Source organism: Nelumbo nucifera, chromosome 3 (genome assembly GCF_055504915.1).
Source record: "Nelumbo nucifera cultivar China Antique chromosome 3, China Antique-T2T, whole genome shotgun sequence".
In the NCBI taxonomy this organism is placed as follows: domain Eukaryota; kingdom Viridiplantae; phylum Streptophyta; class Magnoliopsida; order Proteales; family Nelumbonaceae; genus Nelumbo; species Nelumbo nucifera.
The window spans coordinates 7,621,202-7,643,970 of NC_142651.1; the positions used below are offsets into that span (position 1 = coordinate 7,621,202).

At 35.2% G+C, this 22,769-nt stretch overlaps 1 protein-coding gene and 1 long non-coding RNA gene across 2 annotated transcripts; both read right to left on the reverse strand.

Moving 5' to 3' along the window:
* Positions 1-2,893: 2,893 nt before the first annotated feature.
* LOC104593093 (uncharacterized) lies at positions 2,894-5,289 on the reverse strand. The gene is made up of 3 exons (XR_016084070.1): positions 4,570-5,289; positions 4,035-4,101; positions 2,894-3,034 (listed from the first exon to the last, which is right to left on the reverse strand). It is a non-coding gene; the product is annotated as an uncharacterized LOC104593093 (long non-coding RNA).
* A 4,148-nt stretch (positions 5,290-9,437) lies between these two features.
* Positions 9,438-17,093, reverse strand: LOC104593094 (RNA-binding (RRM/RBD/RNP motifs) family protein). Its single transcript, XM_010252777.3, has 6 exons — positions 16,774-17,093; positions 16,100-16,140; positions 15,839-16,002; positions 15,663-15,762; positions 10,756-10,925; positions 9,438-10,364 (listed from the first exon to the last, which is right to left on the reverse strand). The coding sequence occupies exons 1-6, from the start codon at positions 16,890-16,892 to the stop codon at positions 9,849-9,851; spliced, it is 1,110 nt and encodes a 369-aa protein (XP_010251079.1). The 5' UTR covers positions 16,893-17,093; the 3' UTR covers positions 9,438-9,848.
* Positions 17,094-22,769: the final 5,676 nt, after the last annotated feature.

The following is a 22,769-nucleotide window of genomic DNA, read 5'->3' on the forward strand; positions in this document are numbered from 1 at the left end:
AACATCAAGTGAGTAGGGTGGTTGAGTGCAGTGCATGGAGATGGGAGATGGGAGATGGGGAGGAGCAACACGTTCACATCAGGACGGGAGGATAAGGAAGAAGGACCTACTCTTTTTTTCGTGTCCCAATGTCCAAACGAATACGACACAGATGGCCAGGGCTCCCACATCCCACTGGCCACTAGGATCATCCATATGATCGGTTTTTAGAATTTACTTTTACACTTGGGGCAGGACTCACCAGGAGGAGGCAAATTGCGATGTGAGCGAATACCAAATAGGCAAATACTCAATTCCTTTCCCTCTCTCTTACTGTGCTCTGTGCTTCATCCACTCTGTACCTGTACGATTGCCACGTGCCAACAATTTAGCCACCTCAGACTACCATTCATCCCATCATTACCACCTTGTTGAAGCCAATCAAAAAAAAAAAAGAAAATCACATTCGATGTGCAGAGTAGGTTATGCTTGTCTCCTTTTGTTTATTATTATTATTGCTACTGATTGCAGCTTTTATTATTGTTTAGGAGGAAATCCAAAGTCGGATCCGGAGGGCTCAACTTAACTAAATTTGATGACTGGCACATGGGTTTACTTCTGAACAACAAGGTGCAACGTGGCTAACCTACAGACGAGGTCCACTAACTTGCCACTTGTCTCATAAGCTGTTACAATGCTCAGCGAGTGACACAGTAACCTATAACCTACTTCTGGTTTTCGATTCACTATTTCACTCTACCCACGAAACAAGATCCACCAACTCAGAGGCTTGGCTTACCTCGGGCTCAGCTGAACAAACTCAAGCCCATCCTCCTTCCAACTTGCACGAATCCCTACGCAATGCGCGAAGCTCAAAATATGTCCAACTAAGCGAGAGTGCAAGAGTGCGACACAACAGTTCATTTCCGCTGGTGTCCTCCCAAGTACTCCACTGATGAATGATGAATGATGAATGATGAACATGAACATGAACATATATATAATCAGTCGGGTAAATGTTCTGTTTTTTCAAGCCTTTTTGGAGTTGCGTTTCAGCCTAGGAGTCGTATGCGTCGTCCTTTGGGGAGCTCGGAAGCCTAGGAGTCGTATCCGTCTGCCAAAGTATAAAAATGTACCAGATCCAAAGCCCAAAGGATCCACCCTTCCATCTATGATTTGAACCGGCTCTTAGTCGAAAAAATGAGCTGGGGTAGCCTCCAGAGATCGGCTCATGGTCTGAGTATTAAGAAAAGGGTTAGCTCACGTCACCCAATCACAACCTGGTTTGATGGTATACATTTGCAGGGTGGAAGCCTGTTATATTGAAGATAAATTGTGTTTTGATCACTGGTATTGGCATTTTGATGCACACTTTCCAGAGGTTCACCAAATTAAAGAAAAAAATAACTCCTACATTAGAAAATTAAAGCTTCTCATAACAGTGTGCTCAGTGCTCACTGCTTTCCTTTAATCTGGTGCAATCACACTGATAAAGAATTTTGTGTTTGGTGAACCTCTGTAAATAGTGCATCAAAATGCCAATACCAGTCATTTTGGTCATTTTCAACAATTGTTCAGCAGAATCACCATACTCTGATCTTCGAAATCACAATCATGAGAATCAATGGTGGTTCAGGAAGTCGAAGGAAAGTACCTACTTAATGGAATCTCAGCTGATACTTGTTAGCCAACTGCTTAGTCCTGATTAGGGTATACATAGTTCTCCAGCAATCTGACCTTCCCATGAGATGTATTCAAGTACTCGAGAAGTTGGATGGTTTTGTAGTGACAGATATAGAGTATGAACAGAACGCTTAACCTTCATTCATTCACAAATTTTATCTCCAAACATTCCCTCACCCCCAATCCCCAACAAAAAGAATGGAAGTACAAATTTTATGGTTAAAGGAGGAGAATGGACAGTGGGTGGTAATAGTACGTGGCTTAGTCATTCCCTCAGCCCACTCTCCCAGTTGACTGTACATTAAGCCCCTTCCCTCTGGGTTCATATTTTCCACTTAATGATGAATTACATCTGAAATTGTGTAAGCTTGGCTTTTTCACACTTTCCCCACAATACATGTTCTGCCAAAAGAGAAGCAGACATCAGGAGTAAAACAATAGCAATGCCACAAAATGCTTTTCTGTCTTTGGCATTTGTTTCCTTGACAATATGTTGGGACATTTATGTCAAACCATTAATCAGATGCCTATGTATATACCCTGAAATGACAGTAATGGCATAACTTTTGCATGTAATACAGTCATATAATTAAAGTGAAAAATTTATGATGATCTCACCAAATCTAAACAATGGGTAAAGGATCAGCACATAGATGAAAGACACAAGCAAAGCTACATAATGTGCTCCTTCATGTTATACCAGCATCAATACAGATCATTCAATCAATCACTGGATATACACCCTCACCTTTACTCAATAGGTGGTCCCTTGTAGTGAAATGGCTTTTGGACTCTAGTACAATTAAGCACTTAAATATCTAGCTTCTGAGCTCTGCTAAGCTGAAAACAACTAGAATTTTGATATTAGAAATGCAAACAAGTTTTTCTGTTTACATGAGCTGAAGTTTAACCAATGGTTTTTAGGTTTTTGGTTAACAAATCTGCTGATTTTGATCAAAACTTCCATATAATTACTCTTATGGTGCCTTTTGTTTCAATATTCTTCAATAATTAAGATTGCATATGAGACTACACTATAGGCTGAAAGTGACAAACAAATAAAAGAAAGAAAAAAAAAATCCAAAAAAGGTGGGAGAGAGAGAGAGAGAGGGGTTCATTTGTAATGGACCATACAAGCATGGAGTGTTGGGTGTTTGGAGTTTCTTTATGTTATACTCCTTGCATTGACAGCATTATACACAACTTAAAATCAGAGTAGCAGACATGGATGTATGCTCTTTATTCCACTCCATTGATAAGAAGTTTATATTGTAATACACAGAGGTGACACAACTAATCTGAGAATCTGGTGTTGATAAACACCTCTAAAAGAAAGTAGAGCATGTATGGAGAAAGTGGTGCTGCTGCTTAGCTGTACAAGGAAATGCAATGTTAAGTTTAGCATTGTCAAAGTGATAGTCTGGAGGAGGGAAAGCAAAACAGCATCTTCCTAATATTATATTGAAATTAGATAGTTCTATTTTTTCATGATAAACTTTCAAGTTAGCTTGAACTCATACAGTGTAAGAAAAGAAAGATAAAACCAAACAATCATACAAAATGACGAGACTTATAGATAACAATAAAGAGTCTCCACCATGAGAATAAGCCTGTCTGAACCAGGACCTTTATACATAACCCAAATTGAAATCCCAAACATACTACGGAATCCAGTATCAATGTAAAAAAAAAAAAAAAAATCATGGATTTTGACCATGGTTTTGAAAACCGGGCCAGAAATGCAACCACTTTGGCCACCGGTTCCCGGGTCAGACGGTTTTGGGTTCCAAAACCTGACTGGACACATGACTGGTTCCCGGGTCAACTAGTCCAATTCAAAACCATGGTTTTGACCAGTAGTTATACTTTTCTCTGAAGGGGATTCTAAATTCTAGTCATCAGGGGGGTAAATATTTGAGTTAGAATTTGGGCAATAGAAACTTCATGGGTTATGATTGTACCTAGCAACTATTGACAGCTCAAGAATCAGAAGAAGGTAACCAAATGAGATAATTTCTCAGGAAAAACAGAATGATGTTTGTCAAGTAGTGAAATCTGGTTTAAACACTTTGCCTATACCCACTATTAAGAGTATATTGCCGGTTTGATCATGAAAGAGAGAAGAAAAATTAAAGCAAGCTTAAGTTCTAGTAAAGATATTTTTCCACACAAAATTCCCAGTTTTTATAGTTCAAATTTAACCATTTACGACTCCCATTGATTACCTGAATGAGAATTTTAATTCAAGAATGTACCTAAACAAAATTAAATAAATAAAGGAGATTTAAGAAGACATGACGAGCATAAAGATGTTACTCATATCCCATAGGCCAAAACCCAAATGTGTAAGAGAGTGTCAAGCATATTCTTACAACAATGTGGTCAACGATGAGAGCAGCATCCACCATTCCACCTCCTCTTCCCCCGCTACAGAGAACACTGTAGAAGTGTAGAGTTCTTATCAAAACATCATTTCACCATCACAAGGCAATTAAGATATTTTTCCTGTCTTACTCTCAAGGAAAAACCCAAACCTATTTGTTGGGATTTGTGTCTTGGATTACGAGGAAATCGCGTAGATTTCATTGGATGGTTCCCCATTTGGAAACAACACTATTTTTTATTTTTATTTTTCGTGTTTCAGTTTTCTTGTGAGAAGAGGAAGTGGTTTCTTTGCTGTTCTTTCATATAAATTTATTTAATGCTTGAGAGACATCATTTAGGAATGTGAGAAATATGGCTTCTTTATGATTTCCTTTATGTTTCTGGCTTTCAGCATTACATATATCTTGAAGTTTGTTCTTAGAAATTTAGGTAATGGGATTGAGGAAAACTGGAAAACACTCAAACACGTATTATCATCTGGGAATTATTTCGAACAGTTGAAAGAGTAGAAGGAAAGAGTACCGTTTAAACATCTCCACATTCATTTGAGTTGAAACTAATTCAGAAAAGCAAAGTGATAGAGGTTAGATCAATTAAAACACGAATGGAGCTGAGCTCAAATAATCACTCACAGAGGGTGAGAAGGAAAGCATTGAATGCAGAAGTTCTTAGGCTGAGGAGTATATTCCAATTTTCGTCATTGTAGAGTTGTAGCTGTAGGGGTAAATTTTCTCGAACCCCTATCTTTATGCAGAAAACTAAAACGCCTCTGTGGCTACAGAAAGTTCCAGCCCTCTCCCCCTATAAACCACATCCTGTCCGTGAATTTAACATCAATTTACAGTTAGGATGCATTCCCCTGTGTACTATATGGGCTGATTGGTCATTATCCCAAAATATTATTCGGATCATCAGTCTATTATGCGTTATAATAAACAAGAGAAGAGAGCCGAGAGCCGTTGGGTTGTGACTTGTGAGGGGCACAGAAAACTGCACCAAACATTCGCAATCACAGGCAAAGAATAAGGAGAACAAAATCCAAGAAATAGGCTGCCACGCGGATGACCCGGACTATGCCGTACTAACCGAACTAACCGGACCAAGCCGACCCGAGCACCGAGGCGCTGTCACCCTGCATGGCAGCAGAGAGCACTCAGCAGATAATAGGTGCCGCAACAACCCGGGCAATGCTGGATTTGAGCATGAACACAGTTCATGTCTCAGTTCTTTTCTACTTATTGATTTTTCTTTTTCTCTCTTTTGAAATACATAAGAGAAGGTGGTCACTTATAAAGAACTATATACTAAGACTCGGAAAAAAAAAATGGTTTTCTTATTGATGCGTTTATTTCAAGTTTCAAAATGGAATAGACATAGTTTATCAGGTGAAACTTTTTTGTAATAAACGAGGTATTGACCGTGAAATATTTTAGATGAAATGATGGTAGATGTCGGAAGGAACCGTTCAACATAAAAGCATATATTTTATTCTCGCCCATAAAATTTAATTAATTATAATGGAAGTCACCAGGATAAAACACTAATGTGGTGTTTGAAATTGTGTGCATTTATTGAATAAATGCTGTCATATAGGCATTATATCAGTATTTTCCCATTATGCGAATCCCTAATCATAAAGAATTGTAAAAAGAGGCCTTGATTTAATGTGCATGCCTATCGTTATGGGGAAGCTTCAATTTAACGATTTTCCTAACGGGTAACGTTTATTCATGATTTTGTAGATATGGGCCTAATGACACCTAAGTGTCAATAAACGGACTTATTATTATTTTTCTTTGTTTTATAAATAAATCAAATACAAATATTTAACGAATAAATGCCCACGATTCCAAACACATACTTAAACCACTTACTCAAATAGGCTCTAATACCATCTTAATTCTTAATGCTGTTCAACCTAAAAATTTAAGTCGTTAGGTATGACAGCATTCAATTTTAAAGGCCCCGTATAAAGAATTGAATTTTGGATATGCACATTGGAAATTCCCACTTAGGAACCACTCCGTGGTATAATAATGGTAAAATTTTAGGATGACAAGCTTGACAATGCAAGCTTGAATTTAAAAAAGAAAGTCCATCCTATGGTTTTTAAAACCAACCCAGTGACCGAATCGGTCAGTGGTCCGATTACCGGGTCAAAGGTCCAACCGTTTGAATCAAATGCTTAGTCCATTTTGACAGAAATAAAAATAATTAAAAAAATAAAAAACAGTCTTCGAACGTTTGAATAATTAACCCCCCAATTTAACAGTTCACTGACCAAAATCAACAGTTTGGGGAAGAAATCCAGTTTTTCCAGTTTAACCGTCCGGTCTGATCCGGTTTTAAAAACCATGGTCCACCCCTTCCAAGACCCCAGAGAGCTTGGACGGACAACATTGGATAACAGTCTTTTACATGTTTAGGGATGAATTTTATCTCTTATCGTCTTAAAAGCCGTAGTTCAAAATATGGCAATATATCAGTCCCAATTGTACAATATGTATTGATTTCCAGGGTCACCCATGTGCTCTATTAGGACTTTTTAATGTGTTTAAATGATAATATTATTTGTATTTATTTGTACATATGACAAATTGAAAAAAAAAAAAAAGAGTATTGTGCACTAGAAATATATTGTATATCCACACCATTTTGATACTTTGAACCAGCTTATGGCATTCTTATTTCCGAGCCAAGCTTGGAAATGTTAGTTCTTTTAGAGGAAGAGAACAAAGGAAAGATCTATATCCATTTCCAGTTCACCATTCTCAAAACCTCAGATTTTTAAATCTGTTTTCTTATAACACTATGTCCAAAGTGAGCTAGAAATTGTGAAAACAATCCTAGGCCTACCAGTCATTAACCAAAACCCTAAACACCATAGCTTCCCGACAACACCTAGCATCTAATTAGGGGTGTCAATCGGACTAGATTTGGTCCAATCCAATTCAGTCCAATGTGAGTCCATTATAAATGGACTAGGTCCAATCCAATCCAATGAATGTTTTGGACCAATTTGGATCAGTCCAATTCAATGTCTGGACCGTTCAATATGTTCAAATTCATTTTGATTTAGATTGGTTTCAACCCAAACCCGGTCCATTGATACACATATTCTTATCTTATATCAATGGACCAGATATTGGCTTAATCCAATATAAATTTGTTACGGATGGATCAGGTCCAATTCAATCTAATAAATAGTTTAGACCGAATTGATCCAATCCAATATGTCTTGTTGGTCCATCCAATCTATCCAAAAAACCAATCCATTGACACCCTTACATCTAACCCATTTCAGATATGCTGACTAGCCCCGGTGGTTGATACGCATACAGATAAAATACAAATGGTATATAATAAATGTTTGGTTTGAAAGAAAATGCAGGGAAAGTTAGGGAATGGTAAAACAATGAAAGGATGCATTGTATTGTGGCTTGGTAAACAAATATAAATCTCATTAACACCTCTCAATCAATTATTTTTTTTTCATTTCGAAGTAAAAGTGTAAAACATAGTAGCAAGGACTCTAGTCATTCATGTCAATCCAGAATGAATTTGATTCTTATCAACTTCATTCAATTTTAAGGGTAAATTATTTTATTTTAAAACTCCCATCAGATTTACCCAATAACCTATGCCCCTTTGACTACCAAAATATAAAAAGTCTGTAAACAGAGAGATATAAGTAATTTACCAAAATATTCCTAACAAATACCAACGAAGCATTGGTTTCTTCTGAAACTCACAAGTTATTCTCATTTATAAACAATAAATATGCAAATAACAACGAAGCATTGGTTTCTTATGAAATTCACAAGTTATTTTCATTTATAAACACTAAATATGTTATTACTATCTCATACCTTTATTTTGTTTTCTTTTGTTATGAACCTATTTTCAATTTCTCATTCCCATCTTAATGTTGGTTGAAATATCTTGTCCCTTCAAAAAAGTAATACAAATAAAGGGTAGTTTTGTATATAAGAAAAAACAACTGAAAAGGGTAACAACTTTTAAAGGGTTTATTTTACATGTCAAATCAACATTAAAGATTATAAATTTGATGGCAGATTAAAAGAGTTCCAAACAGACGTTCAAACAGCCACCACAAATTCCAACACAAAAGGGAAAAGCACTGTACATCATGATCATGGATAAGAATCAAGAATATTTTTGTTTTCATTTGTTCTTGAATTCACCACTTCAAGAGAAGAAATAAAAAAAAAAACATTTTCTTGAATTGAATTCTAGTTTTGACAATCAATAACAACTTAGTTTCTTTTTCAAAAAAAAAAATTATATTTTGAGAACATCAAAATGATGGGTTTTAAAATAAAAACAAATCTCGCAGTACAGGTTTTATATGAACATGATACCACTTCAAACCAGAGAAATTCAGCAGCATTTTTAGGATTCAATTTTGTAAACAAAAAGAACATACAACCCAAAACATTCTGTAATTTTGTCTTAAGAACCAAGTTTTCAGACAAGATGGCTTTAAATTGATTATGGAACTCTTGACAATAAAAGCAAATCAGCTTAGAGAAGACCAAGCTGTGCGGGTTATTTGAAATATTGAAACTCTTTCATTTTTTTTTTTGGCATCACCATTAACTTATCATGAATTCTCGGTATCTCCAAAGACGGGTGAGCATTCAGTTGATTTAGTTAAACTCAAATTGAATTAATAAGATTATCAAAAGAAAAACCGAGCAAAAAAAACGAAGCTAACACCCTTACAACAGATCACAGTTAGACTTGGACATTTGAAGTTCAAATCAAAGTTCTTGAAATTTGGGCTCAATTTAGAAAAAATGCAAATACAATCATATACAGTGTAAATACATACAAAATAGTACAAAATACAAGGTTTTGCACTCTACATATTTGTATTTGTACTCCTTCCAAACTGAGCGTAGGGTTTCACCTTGGACAATGTTGGGGTTTTGTTAAAGGTAGAAATTTGAATAGACCCAATGCAATGTACATTCTTCAGATCAGGGACCCAACTTGCACCACCTATTAAAACAGGCTCATCCTTTCAGTCGAATAATCGAACAGAATGTTGGGCAAATTGAAGCGTTGAGGAACTGTAAGATGAATGAACATGAAACAAGGTGATTCTAAATTAAGAGTATTTAGAAAAGTGGGAGGGCTTTTCAGATAACAACGCCGTGTGAGCAGGCAGAGCAGAAGGGATTCTACGAAGATAATAGAGCAGTAACTTTCAGAACCATGTGGAAAGTTACTTTATTGAAAAGTGACTATGCATAGACTCGTCATTAAGCATTAAGAGCCTAACTAAAGGTTGATCAAATTTAAGGTTTGCATGCTGTTATTGTTATATACTTGTATGTTAGTATCACAGACAAGAAAAGAGGGGGGAAAAAGAAAACATCTCAACACTAGAATAAAACACATAAACCGCTACAGGAATAGAAACTTCTATCACTTAATTCTTAGCAACAACATAAGAAAAAAGGGTGATTGAAAAAACAAAGCGGACACAAGTAAATGCCAGCCCTCTGTTCTTGGTAAACGGAGAAAAAAGGGAAGAGGGGGAGGAGGAGGCCGAAAAAACAATAAATAAGAAATCGCTAAGGTAACGTAAACCTGCCCGCAAGTTGGATATAAACCTCTCCTCAGAAATCTTTAAGCCAAGGGGAGAAAGCACTGAAAGCAAGGATCAGACTATTTATCTAGCACGGTTCAGTAAAATTGAATAATGCTACAACTTGAAGATTTGTTCTTGTTTTGCTGCTGCACTGGATAACCACCGTCTTCCATGGATCTCACTACCTTGCATAAGGATGGTATCGACCACCTCCACTACCTCCATAACCACCTCTGTTCCCATACAAGGGACCTCCACCACTACCTCCATATGCACCATCCAGGCCAGCATCATAACCAGCACCATAGCCACCAGCAGCAGCACCGTATCCTCCATAGCCCTCACCTGGTCCACCATAACCACCTCCTAGATCATAACCTCTACCAAAGCTTCCACCATAGCGGCTTGAGTATCCTAGAGATGGCTCTCCCCTATACGATCCTAATCCACTACCAGCATAACCTCCATACCCACCACCAAATTCACCCCCGCCGTATCCACCATATGCACCGGGTCTACCCCCATAACCCCCTCCTGACCTATAAGAGCTAGCAGCATAGCCACCACCACCACCGCCAAATCCACCGTAAGCATCCCCAAATCCACCATCAAATGCCGGCCTAGGATTGTTAAAACGCTTAGCTGGTGGTGGCAGTGGATTTGAAGCTTTCTTTGGTTCAGCCTTCTTGATCTCCACCTACAACAGAAGAGAAATATATCAACGACCTAGACTGTCATTCTTTAGAAGCCATCTGATTTTGAATGCAACAGCAAGACTGGAATTTACTGGTTTAGAAACTACCATAATCAGATCAAGATACTAAATTATAATCAATTACATTCTTAAAACTAATATAACACAACTTCAAAACACAACCATGATTTGTTAAAGCATGCACTCAGTTTCCCAAGTGAACTATTCCAGTGAAGCAAACCAAAATAAAATGCATCGCTGAAATAAGAATTTTCAAACCATGTGGTAAAAAAAAGATACTGAGAAAGAACCCACTATCTTCCTCAAAAGCAACTTTAGCAGGAACAGTGATACAACTTATCAGAATTATACTTCTAATAGGTTTTGTACTCACCTGAGCTCCAGCAAACTCCAACTTGTTGCCCTTGGCCAAGAGATCATCAACAGCTTGCTCAGTCTCAAATGTAATAAATCCAAAACCACGAGAACGGCTAGTAGCATGGTCCCGCATGATTTGATGCTCCTTGACCTCTCCAAACTTTGCAAAGAAATCTTTGAACTCATCTGCCCCATTCAAAATGAAAATAAGATTTATGCTTGGATCAGATACAAGACAGTCAACAAAACTACATAGATTGGCTAATCATTACAGCCTTTACAGGTGCCTACTGTATTTTGTCACCGGCCAGATGTCAAACCTAAACTGAGCTTGCAAGCTTGTATTAGATAGATATTATATTTTATATATTTAAGCTACAACATACATATATGCAATATTATAATCCAATTGCAGCTTTTGTTATATTGCATTATTAGGATTAAAAATTACAAAATCGTAAACCATACTTCATTTCTGGAAGAAATCCAATAATGAGCTAATATGGTCCAAAGCAAGCCTATACATAGTAAAACCTTTAACCACTTCAGCCTAAAATCCTCATTAGGCTCCTCAAAAGCCTGAAGCTTAAGCACAGGGGCTGGGCTTCGGGCCCTGGGCTGAGAAATCTTGGACTCAATCTTTATTCTTCTTAATATAAAAGATTTTTTATTAAAAATAAAGAAAAAAAAGAGAGCTTCCTTCCTCTTCTTCCTCCTATCCTTCCTCCTGACCCCCCTCCTCTTAAGGAGGCGTAAGCCACGCCTGCTTGTGCTCAAGAGGCTTATGCCTCTTACGTTCTGAACTACGCCTCACACCTCTAGGTAGTGGACCGCTTAGCGTCACGCCTCCGCGTTTTAAAACATTTGTTGGGATAAGGCTTGGATGATGATGATGCAAACTAAGGCACCTGTCTTCTTCATAAGGAACCGCTTCTATTGCAGTTGGAATTGCCAAATCTCTTCCCTATGTAAAATTGCAAATTAACTGAACTGGTAAGGGCATTCTAATACATAGGCCACTTCACTGTGATTCTATATACAAGAAGCACACTCTACACACAAAAAAGATGCATGCTTCGTAAACCATAACTTGCCTCAGTCTAGGTGAGATGCAGCACATGAACATTGTTATGCTCCAGCCCCTAGACATCATGCCTCTTGCAGCCTATGGCAACACCAAGTCACCAATGTACCTAAACTTTCAAACTTGTATCAGTTATGGCCACATCATAGTTGCCTAGGTGACGCCTAAGTGATAAGAATTTGTATAAAATAAAAACTTGTATCATTCAGAATGCATGATATTTTCAATAAGTAACAGAATGCATTCATGAAAAGACACCATACTGCTAAAAAATGTGTGCAGTAAGCAACCTAGTACAATGTCCAATTCAGATCATCAAACAAGGTGTCAACACAACATAAAATGAATCAAAAGAAATCAACTTTTACATGTTATACAACCCGGCCCCGGGCAACCCCATTCTAGGCAATCACTACCAACCCCTGCTTGTGCAATGAATCAGCAAGCACATTAGAGCTCCGAGATACCTAACTGAATGAGGTATTCAGGGAGGCATTTACTGATTGAGCCTGTCTCACCAGTGACCTAAATTCCCATGGAATTTGAACATTTGTCCGCATTCCACTTGCACATTTCCCAATTCCTGCATCACCAATAATTTTAGACCTTGAATCAAGGCCAAAAGTTCAGCCCTTGGGTAAGTTACCATGACCAACCAAATCCAAATTGCTAAGAATTATCTTATCCCTAATAATTCCACCTACCCTGGAAGCCCCTGGATTTCCAAAATCTTGAATCATTACCCATACATATTATTCGAAAGAATAGCAATTTTCTTTATCAAGAACATTAAGGGTCTGTTTGGTTCACAGTCAGAATCCGAATCAAAATTGGAATGATCTATTCCCAAAATCTGTTTGGTTCAGACAGGAATCAGAATGGAAATTGGAATAAGTTGAAATGGGATTTCATTCCCAAGGGAGAGAGAGAGAAGGGAATGGCCATTCCCTCAAATGGGAGAATGCCATCCACCAGGAATGGGAATGGATTTCCAATTCAGCCCAACCAAACAGTTGGAATCAGAATAGCTCATTCCAATTCCAGACCCCTATTACCACAAACCAAAATGGGCCCTAAATTTTACTCTCCAAACATGGCAAATCATCATATCTAAAAGATAAGCATGTCGATATTTTCAAAAATAATACCAATAAATATTTAATAGAGAAATTCCATATCAATTAGCAACTAAAGAATGTTATAATTTTGTATGACAAAATTTAAGATAGAAAGTAAAAGAGAAAAAGATCAAAGGTGAAGCTACTGTTTTATTTAGCACAAGAGAGAGAGAATGGAAAAAAGCAAAAAAAAAAAAAAAACCTCTTTATACTTTTATTTTTTCTTTCCTTTTGTCTTCCTAAAACCCTTTGATCTTTTAAATTTCAATGGCAAAACTTTAAAAAAGTATAGATAATATATAGTAAACATTATAATGCATATTGACACGCATATTAGTAAGACAATAGCAAAATGAATGAAATTATAATAAGGCGTCTGCCTTGTCATTTTTGTCACTTAGACAGCCACCTTGCTGTTACAAGTAAAGATGTTTTAGGCAAGGTTCCCAGCCAATGTCACCTAGACGATGCCCTGACAACGAGCCAGACCCACATTAAAAGGGATGGTAATATACTTGGCCTCCAAATTCAGCCTCCTATCATTCTCAACTTACCTAATTCCAATCCTTCCAGCAATCTAGAGGAGGGAAAATGCACCTATAGAGAATGGCAAGTTATATAAACCATGCTGTTCCACATGGAAATTTTACATTCTTAAGATATTTGTCTATCACAAATCTAATTCAAAATTTGCATAACTTAGAATCATATTCACATCAAAACACCCATAATAACTCCATTATCCTAAACTCATCAAATATCCCTTTCTAGTTTCTCCAATGGCATGTGCTAATCTAAGACAACGAAAGCTTAAATTCTTTAACCATTGAACATCAAATACATTCTATAGATTTAGGATTGCCCACTTTGCTTCATATTGGGGCATGAAGTTCCCAGTAGCAGCTCTGATTCTTCATGATCCTAGGCATGGTTGATGGAATTAAAAATGTCCTTCAGTCAAACTGTCAATCACATTTAGCAAGACTGGAATAGGTAAGTACTGTAGAACAAATTTATAGCCTCCAATGTTATAGCAGCCTGCATTATTAAAAAGGGGATTTTACACCCTCCACAATCTATGAATTCTTAATCTAGCAAAATCCCCTTACTGCACCCCCACCAGGAAATGGAAAAAAAGTAAACCCTTCCCAATTCCTTGTAGCCAGAAGCCCTAGAGATGGCTTGATCATGACTCATGTTGACAGTTCCTGTAACTTCAGTTAGGGTGGGGGGTATGGTGGTTTTTTCAGAGATCATCCTTCAGAGACCAACCTTGCTTTCACACCTGAATCCTGAAGTATAGCCTGTTCTCAGTATCGTGCTTGAGTCTCAAATCATAGCCTAGGGTTCACCAATTGCAATAAATAAGGGTACTTGATCGCTGCTAGTTGCAACCTGCTCCACTTGCTCCATTCACTACATCTCACATGGACACTAGATAACAAAATCAACATAATCTTCTATTTCCTTTGGTGATTCTCTAGCCTTGCATCCTTAAAATTAATTCTCTAGATGTCTGGAGAGAAACCAAATGAACAGACTTGTTGGTTGGCTACCAATTCCCCTTTGGACTTTTTCTGCATCCACTACATTCCCATGAAGTGCTTCAGGTGTTATCTTTGGGAATGCTCAGAAATACCCTCCACAAATATCTTGTCTTACTTTTCTAACAAGTCAAGACTCAGGAGCCCCCACTAACCAACCCCCCCCCCCCACACACACGCAGATGTTGAAATAGCATGACTAAGATCTTATTGGCTAAGAAAAAGTTTACTAACCATTTGATGGATTAAAAGGAGGTAACTGCAAATACTAGGGTAAGGTCAAACTAGAAGTTAAAAATCTATGCAGAATCTTTAAGTGAAACAGAGAAGCTAAAAATCTATGCAGAATCTTTAAGTGAAACAGAGAAGCTAAAAATCTATGCAGAATCTTTAAGTGAAACAGAGAAGCTAAAAATCTATGCAGAATCTTTAAGTGAAACTAGAAGTTCAATTTAAGGAAATTAGGGATGATTTTTTTTCTTTTTGATAAACAAGCAAAGTTATGGATGATATTCAGGAAAAACTTAGTTGAGGCATCTAATAGCTACTTCAACTAGAAGGCATCAAAATTGAGATGTTTTAGAAGACATCTCACCACTTCATCATGCTAGGCATCGCACACCAAATCATAAAGGCTTATAAGTTCATCAGAATAGCTTATTTTGTATTGCAATATTGGCCTGTATTTTGTAGGCTAGTCGGGCACAACAATGAGGTGAGAACCTCAAAAGCAACTAATTCGTCACTAACAAATTAGGTAGTACCTATCCATCAAAACAAATTAGAAAGTAACTAAATATAAGTTAGGCCTAAGATAGCCTCTGATCAGGAACCTGCTTCAACAAAAAAGCAAAGCCAATAGTGACTCGAACACAAAGGCTACAAAGAATAACCTTTTAATTCTTTTGCCGTGGTGTTAGATATACTCAAAGCACTGAAACCAAATAGAAACTACTACTAACTGAGAAATACAAAAAAAAAGAAAAAAGAAAGAACTTAAGAAACAAGAATAACCAAATGCCAAACCATTACAGAGCATTAAATTGTTAGTATTTTGGCCATAAAAATTATAGACAAATGGTGTTCTTGGGACTTGCTAGGCATCTGCTTAAAATGATTTTTTTATCACACCAAATTCAAGGTGATCCAATGTTCTTTTGCATCATGGGAAACCAACCTTCAGTCACTGCTGTTGGAATTCCACCTACAAATATCTTCTTTGTCTTAAAATCTTTAGATCCAATAGCTCCTTTTGGTATAGTTCGCTTAATTTCCACCTAGAAGTCAACATTTTAAGTCAATTAGTAATAGAAAGAAAATTAAACCCAAGGTTCATATCCAAAATAGACTTACTTGTTTCCCATTGATAACATGAGTGTCTTGAATGACTTTGTCAACCACAGATGGATCTGCATATGTCACAAATCCAAATCCACGGGGTTGCCCTGACCTCCTGTCCTTCATTATTACAGAGTCCGTAATTTCACCATATTTCCCGAAATGCTTCGTAAATTGAGCTGTACAGTAAATAACATACCGTGCATAAAAATAAAAGTGAGACAACAGACTGTGGTAGAAAGAAGAAGATGATGAAGTAAATGTCGAAGAACGAACCAGAAGTTGTCTCCTTTGCCAAACCTCCGATGAAAATCTTTCTGCAAATACGCATGAACTAGAATTGTGAATGCATATCGAACACTTAAAAGCCAAGTTCTCTAGCAAATAATGAGTAAATATGAAGCAAAATGAAGAAAACAGAAGGTTTTGGACTCCCACAAAAAACAAAATCCTTCTTGAGTATGCTGGAGTAACAAGCGGCAAGAGTCAGTTGCCTGACGGAAGAAGGAGAAAACTTCAAAAATCAGTAAGACAAAGGATTTCTTTCCCTAATAAAGAGAGGTCATGAAAAAGAAATCAAGAAAACATGTTCCAAATCATATTAAACAAATTTACGAAGAAAAGAGATGGGAGAACGCAGGATTGTGGCCCCATATAAAGAGCAGATTAGAATAAGTTCCCAAAATTATAAAATAACGAACAGATAAACAGATAAATCAACTAAGATATGGGAAAAGAGGGAAATTTAAAAGAATATCATCAGTTAATTTAGGATGTGTTCGGTTTAACAGAAAATAAGAGAGAAACATAGAACTTTCCCTCATCTTTATTTTTCTCTCTTATCCTATCAAACAAAACATAACCTTAGGAGAAATCGAAATAGAGAACGTTTTCGGTAGAATACAGACTAACAGATGAAGAACATTTGAATGAGAGATGAAGATAATTACCCTGGACTGGCTCCCTCTCCCGTATGAGGATGAGACTTCTCCTCTTCTGCGTGCTCTGACGAAGGAACATCATTAGCTTCGACCTCTGATGGAGGAACATCATTTGCCTCCGAGTCCATGATAATCGACTCGACCGGTTGCCTTGAGCTACGCCGACGAAAAATAAGACAAGAAGGTTACAGCGTCGGCGGCGACAGCAGACACAGAAGGGAACGAGACTTTGCCTTTGGGGTTTAGATTTTAGAAGGGAGAAATGAGAATGAGCAACTGTGACTTGTTAGGACTATACGTAGCCCTAGCTAGACGAATAAATCCAGCACGAAGGGGTTTAATTTAGTACATACTTATTTATATACGTAGCCTACAGAAGATGTGCTGATGAACGGCGTTGATTAGCTCCAAAAAGACCACATATTACGTGGGCCCCTCGAATCAGGTTCATCAAAGATCCCACCTTCCGATTTTCAAACCTCGTATTTTATTTTATTTTATTTTATTTTATTTTACCTACATGGGGTTGAAGTAGCATCTTCTCAGTGACTTTTCCTAGCCGTCCGATTCATATACTAAATTTTCTTCTTTTCCCCCTCCCAATTGTCGAACGTGAGATCTCATGCTCCGTACGAGGAAGGTGTATGAACAGTTGAACACAAAGTAAACTCTCAGGAGTGTTACGAGCTTCCACTGCCATGGGGCCATACGGATCGAATTGGATATGGGTTTGATCCAGATTTGATTCATTGTAGTCGGATTCGAATGGAATCTTATCCATAAGATTGGCCCAACTGTTTAGTTTGTTTTTATGCCTTTTAGGCCCCGTTTGGCATCACTCCTTAGAATCAATTATGTTTGATTATGGAGATTCTTTTTGGAACCGAATAGTTCAGATTTTTTATGAAAATTTCACTCTAAAGGCATGGTTCTCTCAAGTGAAAATTTTCTCACTTCTAAGAATCGCAATTCTAGCAATAAGGCTGCGTTTGGAAGCGATGTAAAATTTATATCAGTTTGATTTTATAGGTGTTTGGAAGGAGCGTATAATTATTATGGTCGATGTAAAACTCCACTCTATTTCAGTTTTGTGTGTGTTTGGATGGATTTGAAATTTTATGTCAATAATCAATGTAAAACCTCATCAAGCATAAAGTTTTGAATCAATAATCTATGTAAAAACTATATTGATTTCATCAATATAAAATTTTACATTCTTCCATCAAATGCGTTTTTCAAAAAGCAACAGTCACTTTCACGATTCAGTATAGTTTTACACCAATAACATTTTACACTGATTCTAAACGCAGCCTAAGCAATTTTTGCTATGTCCCATATCAAATAACTAATACATGTGCAATACTATCCATTAGCAAGTGTGGGTAGTTGTGTCATTTTACACCAAATATTGGTTCTGTTGGAAACCCTCTCCAAAATCTTTCTTCTCGGACTCCAACGGCTCCTTATGTGCACGGCTTGAGCTCTGCTAAGTTAATGGCTTCTTCTTCAACAAAACTTTTTCCTTACAAATAGACTAACATCTGTGAACTTCTCAACGCCTCAAGTTTGTTCTTCATTAACCTACGTGAAACTTTCATCGTCCCTCTCTTTAACTATTCACAGGTATGCAGCTATGTTTTGGTTTTTATATATAGGCTGTCTTTGGAAATAATGCAAATATGTAGAGCGTAAAATGTTCGTATGAATTGCAAAATTGAGTTAGCTTTGCACTGACAAAATTACCTTTTTACCAAATAGACTTTTAGCTGTAATGGATGCAAAGAATAATTTCAATAAAGCATATGATATTTTTTATCAAAAGCCCACTTAAATGCAAATTTACTTTTTCTTTTTTGATATACTTTACATATTATTATCAATATAAATATGCATTGGTCTTTCATTTGTCAATGCATAAATATAATGTTGCCAAACACAGGCAAAAGTGAATAAGAGTGCAAATTTACCCTGAACCGGAATTTATACTCCATTTACAACTTTTCCAAACGCAGCCATGATATTCTATGTGGAATCTGTTAGGACAAACTTCTAACGTCGTTCTCTTGGGAAGAAATCCCAGATGTAGAATCAGATCTGCAATAACGATTTTAGTTTTTATGCTATAATCAGTTTCTTTTAATTTTATGTTACAAGTCTGTTATTTTTTTCATTGTTTTTTCCTCCCGAACTATGTTTTATCATTCATATATATATGAGCTATATGTGGAAACGTGTATATATTAGGATTGAAGCTATGTTTCATCTAAACATCATTGTGAGACTATAAATAAATACATACACATGTAAACCATTAGAACGAGTGCATTAGTGAAATAGTTAAAGGTCCAAATCAATGGTTCAGGTCTACTTGGTGGGAACAGAAAAAGGGTTGGAATTTAATTAATAAATCGGAAATAACAAGTTAAAAATAACCTCCATGAATAGATGCTTGAGTTATGAAGAAGAAATGCAATGGATACCTTGGTAGAAGTTATTGGCATTTAGTGAGGGGTGTGTGTGTGTTTTTTTGGGTCCTTTCTGTTAACTTTATTTTATATAGATATTACGAAGTGGCAACTGAAATTCTGCTTCTTCATGAGACTAAACTATAAGTCTATAACTTTTTTATTAGAGGTATAAATCACAATTATAATATGAGGTACATTCTGCATTGTTTTTAATGTACTTGTCCCAACTGCTAATCCTTTGTGTTTTTAAGGTCTCGTTTGCTTTTTGGTAAGTTAGTTATCTGGGTAAATACAATTATTTTGGTAAGTTTTTATTGGGAAACACTTACCCGGGTAAATGCATTTACCCATGTTCTTTAATTTCTCATGTAAATAAGGCAATGACCATTTTAGCCATAAAAATCCATAATTAAAAATGGCATTTTTGTTCCATTCAAGTATTGGCAACTTTCCCCCTAGGTGGAAAAGTTATTTACCAGGTAAGTGATACCCAGGAAAATAAACTTTCCCTATTCCCCACATAAATATGAAAAAAGAACATAGAATTCTTGGTTAATGGGAACCAAAATCCCATTGACCAACTTTCCCCCCTCTCAAAATCCTAAAAAAGAACACCCCCTAAAATGGAACTATTGCCAGTGATGAGAAACCTTTTGGCAAGCTTTGTTCCTTTCTTTCAGACTTTGAAAGTATGCAACAGGCCAATCTTATCACCGTAAAAAGCCAAATTCCAATATTATGCATGAATTGATCTCCTTTTTGTATATGTATTTGAAAATGATTTAAACGCAATAGAATATAATATAACTCCATTTAAACTTATATGTATTAGAATTGATATGGTTTTGTCTATCAATCGGTTGGAGAATGTATTAAAAGAAATTGGTTGCTACCAAACGTAATTTTGTTTTCGAGAAACAGAAATCAAACGATTGTGCCAAACAAAATTAGTGGTTCTTATGATGAAAATTCTCATAATCCATTATTTTTTTAGATGATTCTAAGAATGAGAGCGCACATAATTGATGCCAAATGGGGCTTTAGTTGTCCACTTACACTTCAAATAAAGCATGGGTCATTCTCTAGTTTGCTTTTTATACATAAAAATAAAAGAAATGACTTAAATATTAATTAATTGTTAATCATTATAACAATTTTTAATATTATTTCTTTATTGAATTTCAAAAATGTAATAATTAATTATTATAGTAATTAGTATTAGTTATAAAATAACTTTTAATTAAATATAATTTATTAATTATTAGTTGTTAATTAATTACTAACTTATATTAATTAGTAGTAATTAATAAATAATAATAATAATTATTATTATTAATTATTAGTTAACAATAATCAATAATTATTATAATCGCTACTATTACATATTAAGTAATTATTAATCATTACAGTAGTTTTTAATATTATTTATTTAGTTAATTAGAAAATAAATAATAATTTTAATTAATTATTATAATAATTAGTGTTAGTTATAAATTAAATTTTAATTATTCATTATTAGTTGTTGATTAATTATTAACTATTATATGAATTAGTATTAATTAATAATTGATCATTATGAATTAATAATTATTAACAATTATTAATCCTTATAATAATTTTTTTTATTATTTGTTATTGCATTACATGGAGAAACAAAAATTCTCATACATGGGGTTAAAATGAACATTGACAATTTTCATAATTCATAATTCATAATTCAAAATTCATAACAGCATTCTCTACATTTATGCTATGTTTGGTTTGAAGGAAAAGGTAGGAAAATGAAAGGAAATGTAGGAAAACCTTTACAAACCTTGTATAGACTTCCCTACTTTTCCTTTCCTTTCCCTATATTTTCCTTCAAACCAAACATGGCCTTAGAGTTTAGAGGAAAGAAAATTTCACAACCTCTTAGTGTAATTATTGCACTTTTATATGTCACGTCAAAGCAAATGAATAGGCCCTTAATCATCTTGTTTATATCTGATTCAAACCAATTTAATTTGAATTGTGGTTGGATATCGAATGGCATTAAAAGAATTACCAAATAAATAAAGTAAAAAAAATTATCATAGTATATTATATATAATAAATATATTATATATTGAAAATAGTTGTGAGAAATTACTCATTGTTAAAAAATTGTCCTTCAAACCAACTTTAACAATACTAGTATATGTGTACATGTTTTGTATGTGACAAATTTTGTGACGATGATAGTATATAATATGCTTTTAAAATTTTCTACAATTTTTTAATATTTCTATGTCTATAAAAATTACTTTTATTGTCATGTTTGTTATGGTTATTTCTGTATAATTTATATTTTTTGCATCCTTTTATGTTTTTATGTTTTTATGTTTTAAAAATTTTATTATTTTATTATAAGTTAATGAGTTGACACATTTGGCTTGAAATGTTGAATTGGTCCACCACCAAATAGGAAAAAAATTCCACCTTTGGGTTAGTTTTAAATTTTGTATTTATATCATCGATAACAAATTAAATACAGTTTATGTTTATCTTGCTTAATTTTTAATAATGACTAATATAAAATGCTAAATCCCTGTCCACATGTTCTCTACAAAGTTTTCTATCATTTTCATATTTTTTTATTTTTTTATTTTTACTATTTGATTATAAAATCAATGGTTGACACATATGACCCAAAAAAAGGTTGAATTGTTGACCCACCACCAAGAAAACAATTTCAGTTTTGGGTTGATTTTAAATTTTATATCTTATTTCCAACATCAATAAAGAAACTATTATTTATCACACCTATTTTTCTTTGATATGATTAATATATAAAACATTAGAGATGTGTCCAGTTTTTTATATTTGTTATTTATCTATATTTAAAAAGTTTTTATTTAATTATGACATCATGGATTAACCCACTTGACTCAGATGGTTGAATTGCTTACTTTGTCACCGTGATGGAAAAATAGTTCCACCTTTTAGTAGATTTAAAAAAAAAAAACATATGTATTTTATATGTCAAAAGTATTTGATGTAGATCCAATTGATATAAATTATTTATTTATTTTCTTGTGAAAAAATAATATCTTAAATATAAGATTTAATAACATAATAGAAGCTAATACTCTAATATAAGACTTAATGAGAAGAAATTGAATGAGTAGAAATGTAATATTTCAAATTACATTTTGTGCCCCCACAATCAAAGAGGGACCAAATTCAAAAATAAGGGATATTCTAGCCAATAATAGGATTCGGTAGATGTTAATGGATGTTAATACTTTAAATATGGGACTTGATGAAAGGGATTTGAAGAAGGAGAAAAGTGGTCTTTCATACTTTTATGGATAATATAGATATATACAGTATAATTATTGTCTTCATTTTTTTTTTTTTATATTGAGTGTACAAGGAATGCCACTGTCACCTACCCTCCACTTCCTCCCTTCCCCCTTACTGTCTCCTTTAACTCTCTCTCATCCATCCCTTTCCCCACTAGTCATCCCATTAAGTCAAGTGGCAAGCCTCCCCTCTCCTCTCCTTTATTTAAGCCCC

Bases quoted from the DNA above. Each gene is read 5' to 3' on its own strand.
- LOC104593094 (XM_010252777.3), bottom strand. From the start codon at position 16,892: ATGGACTCGGAGGCAAATGATGTTCCTCCATCAGAGGTCGAAGCTAAT. The intron at 16,141-16,773 runs GTAATTATCTTC...GCGTATTTGCAG, and splicing joins GGAGAGGGAGCCAGTCCAGG to AAAGATTTTCATCGGAGGTT. The intron at 16,003-16,099 runs GTTCGTTCTTCG...TTTACTGTACAG, and splicing joins GGCAAAGGAGACAACTTCTG to CTCAATTTACGAAGCATTTC.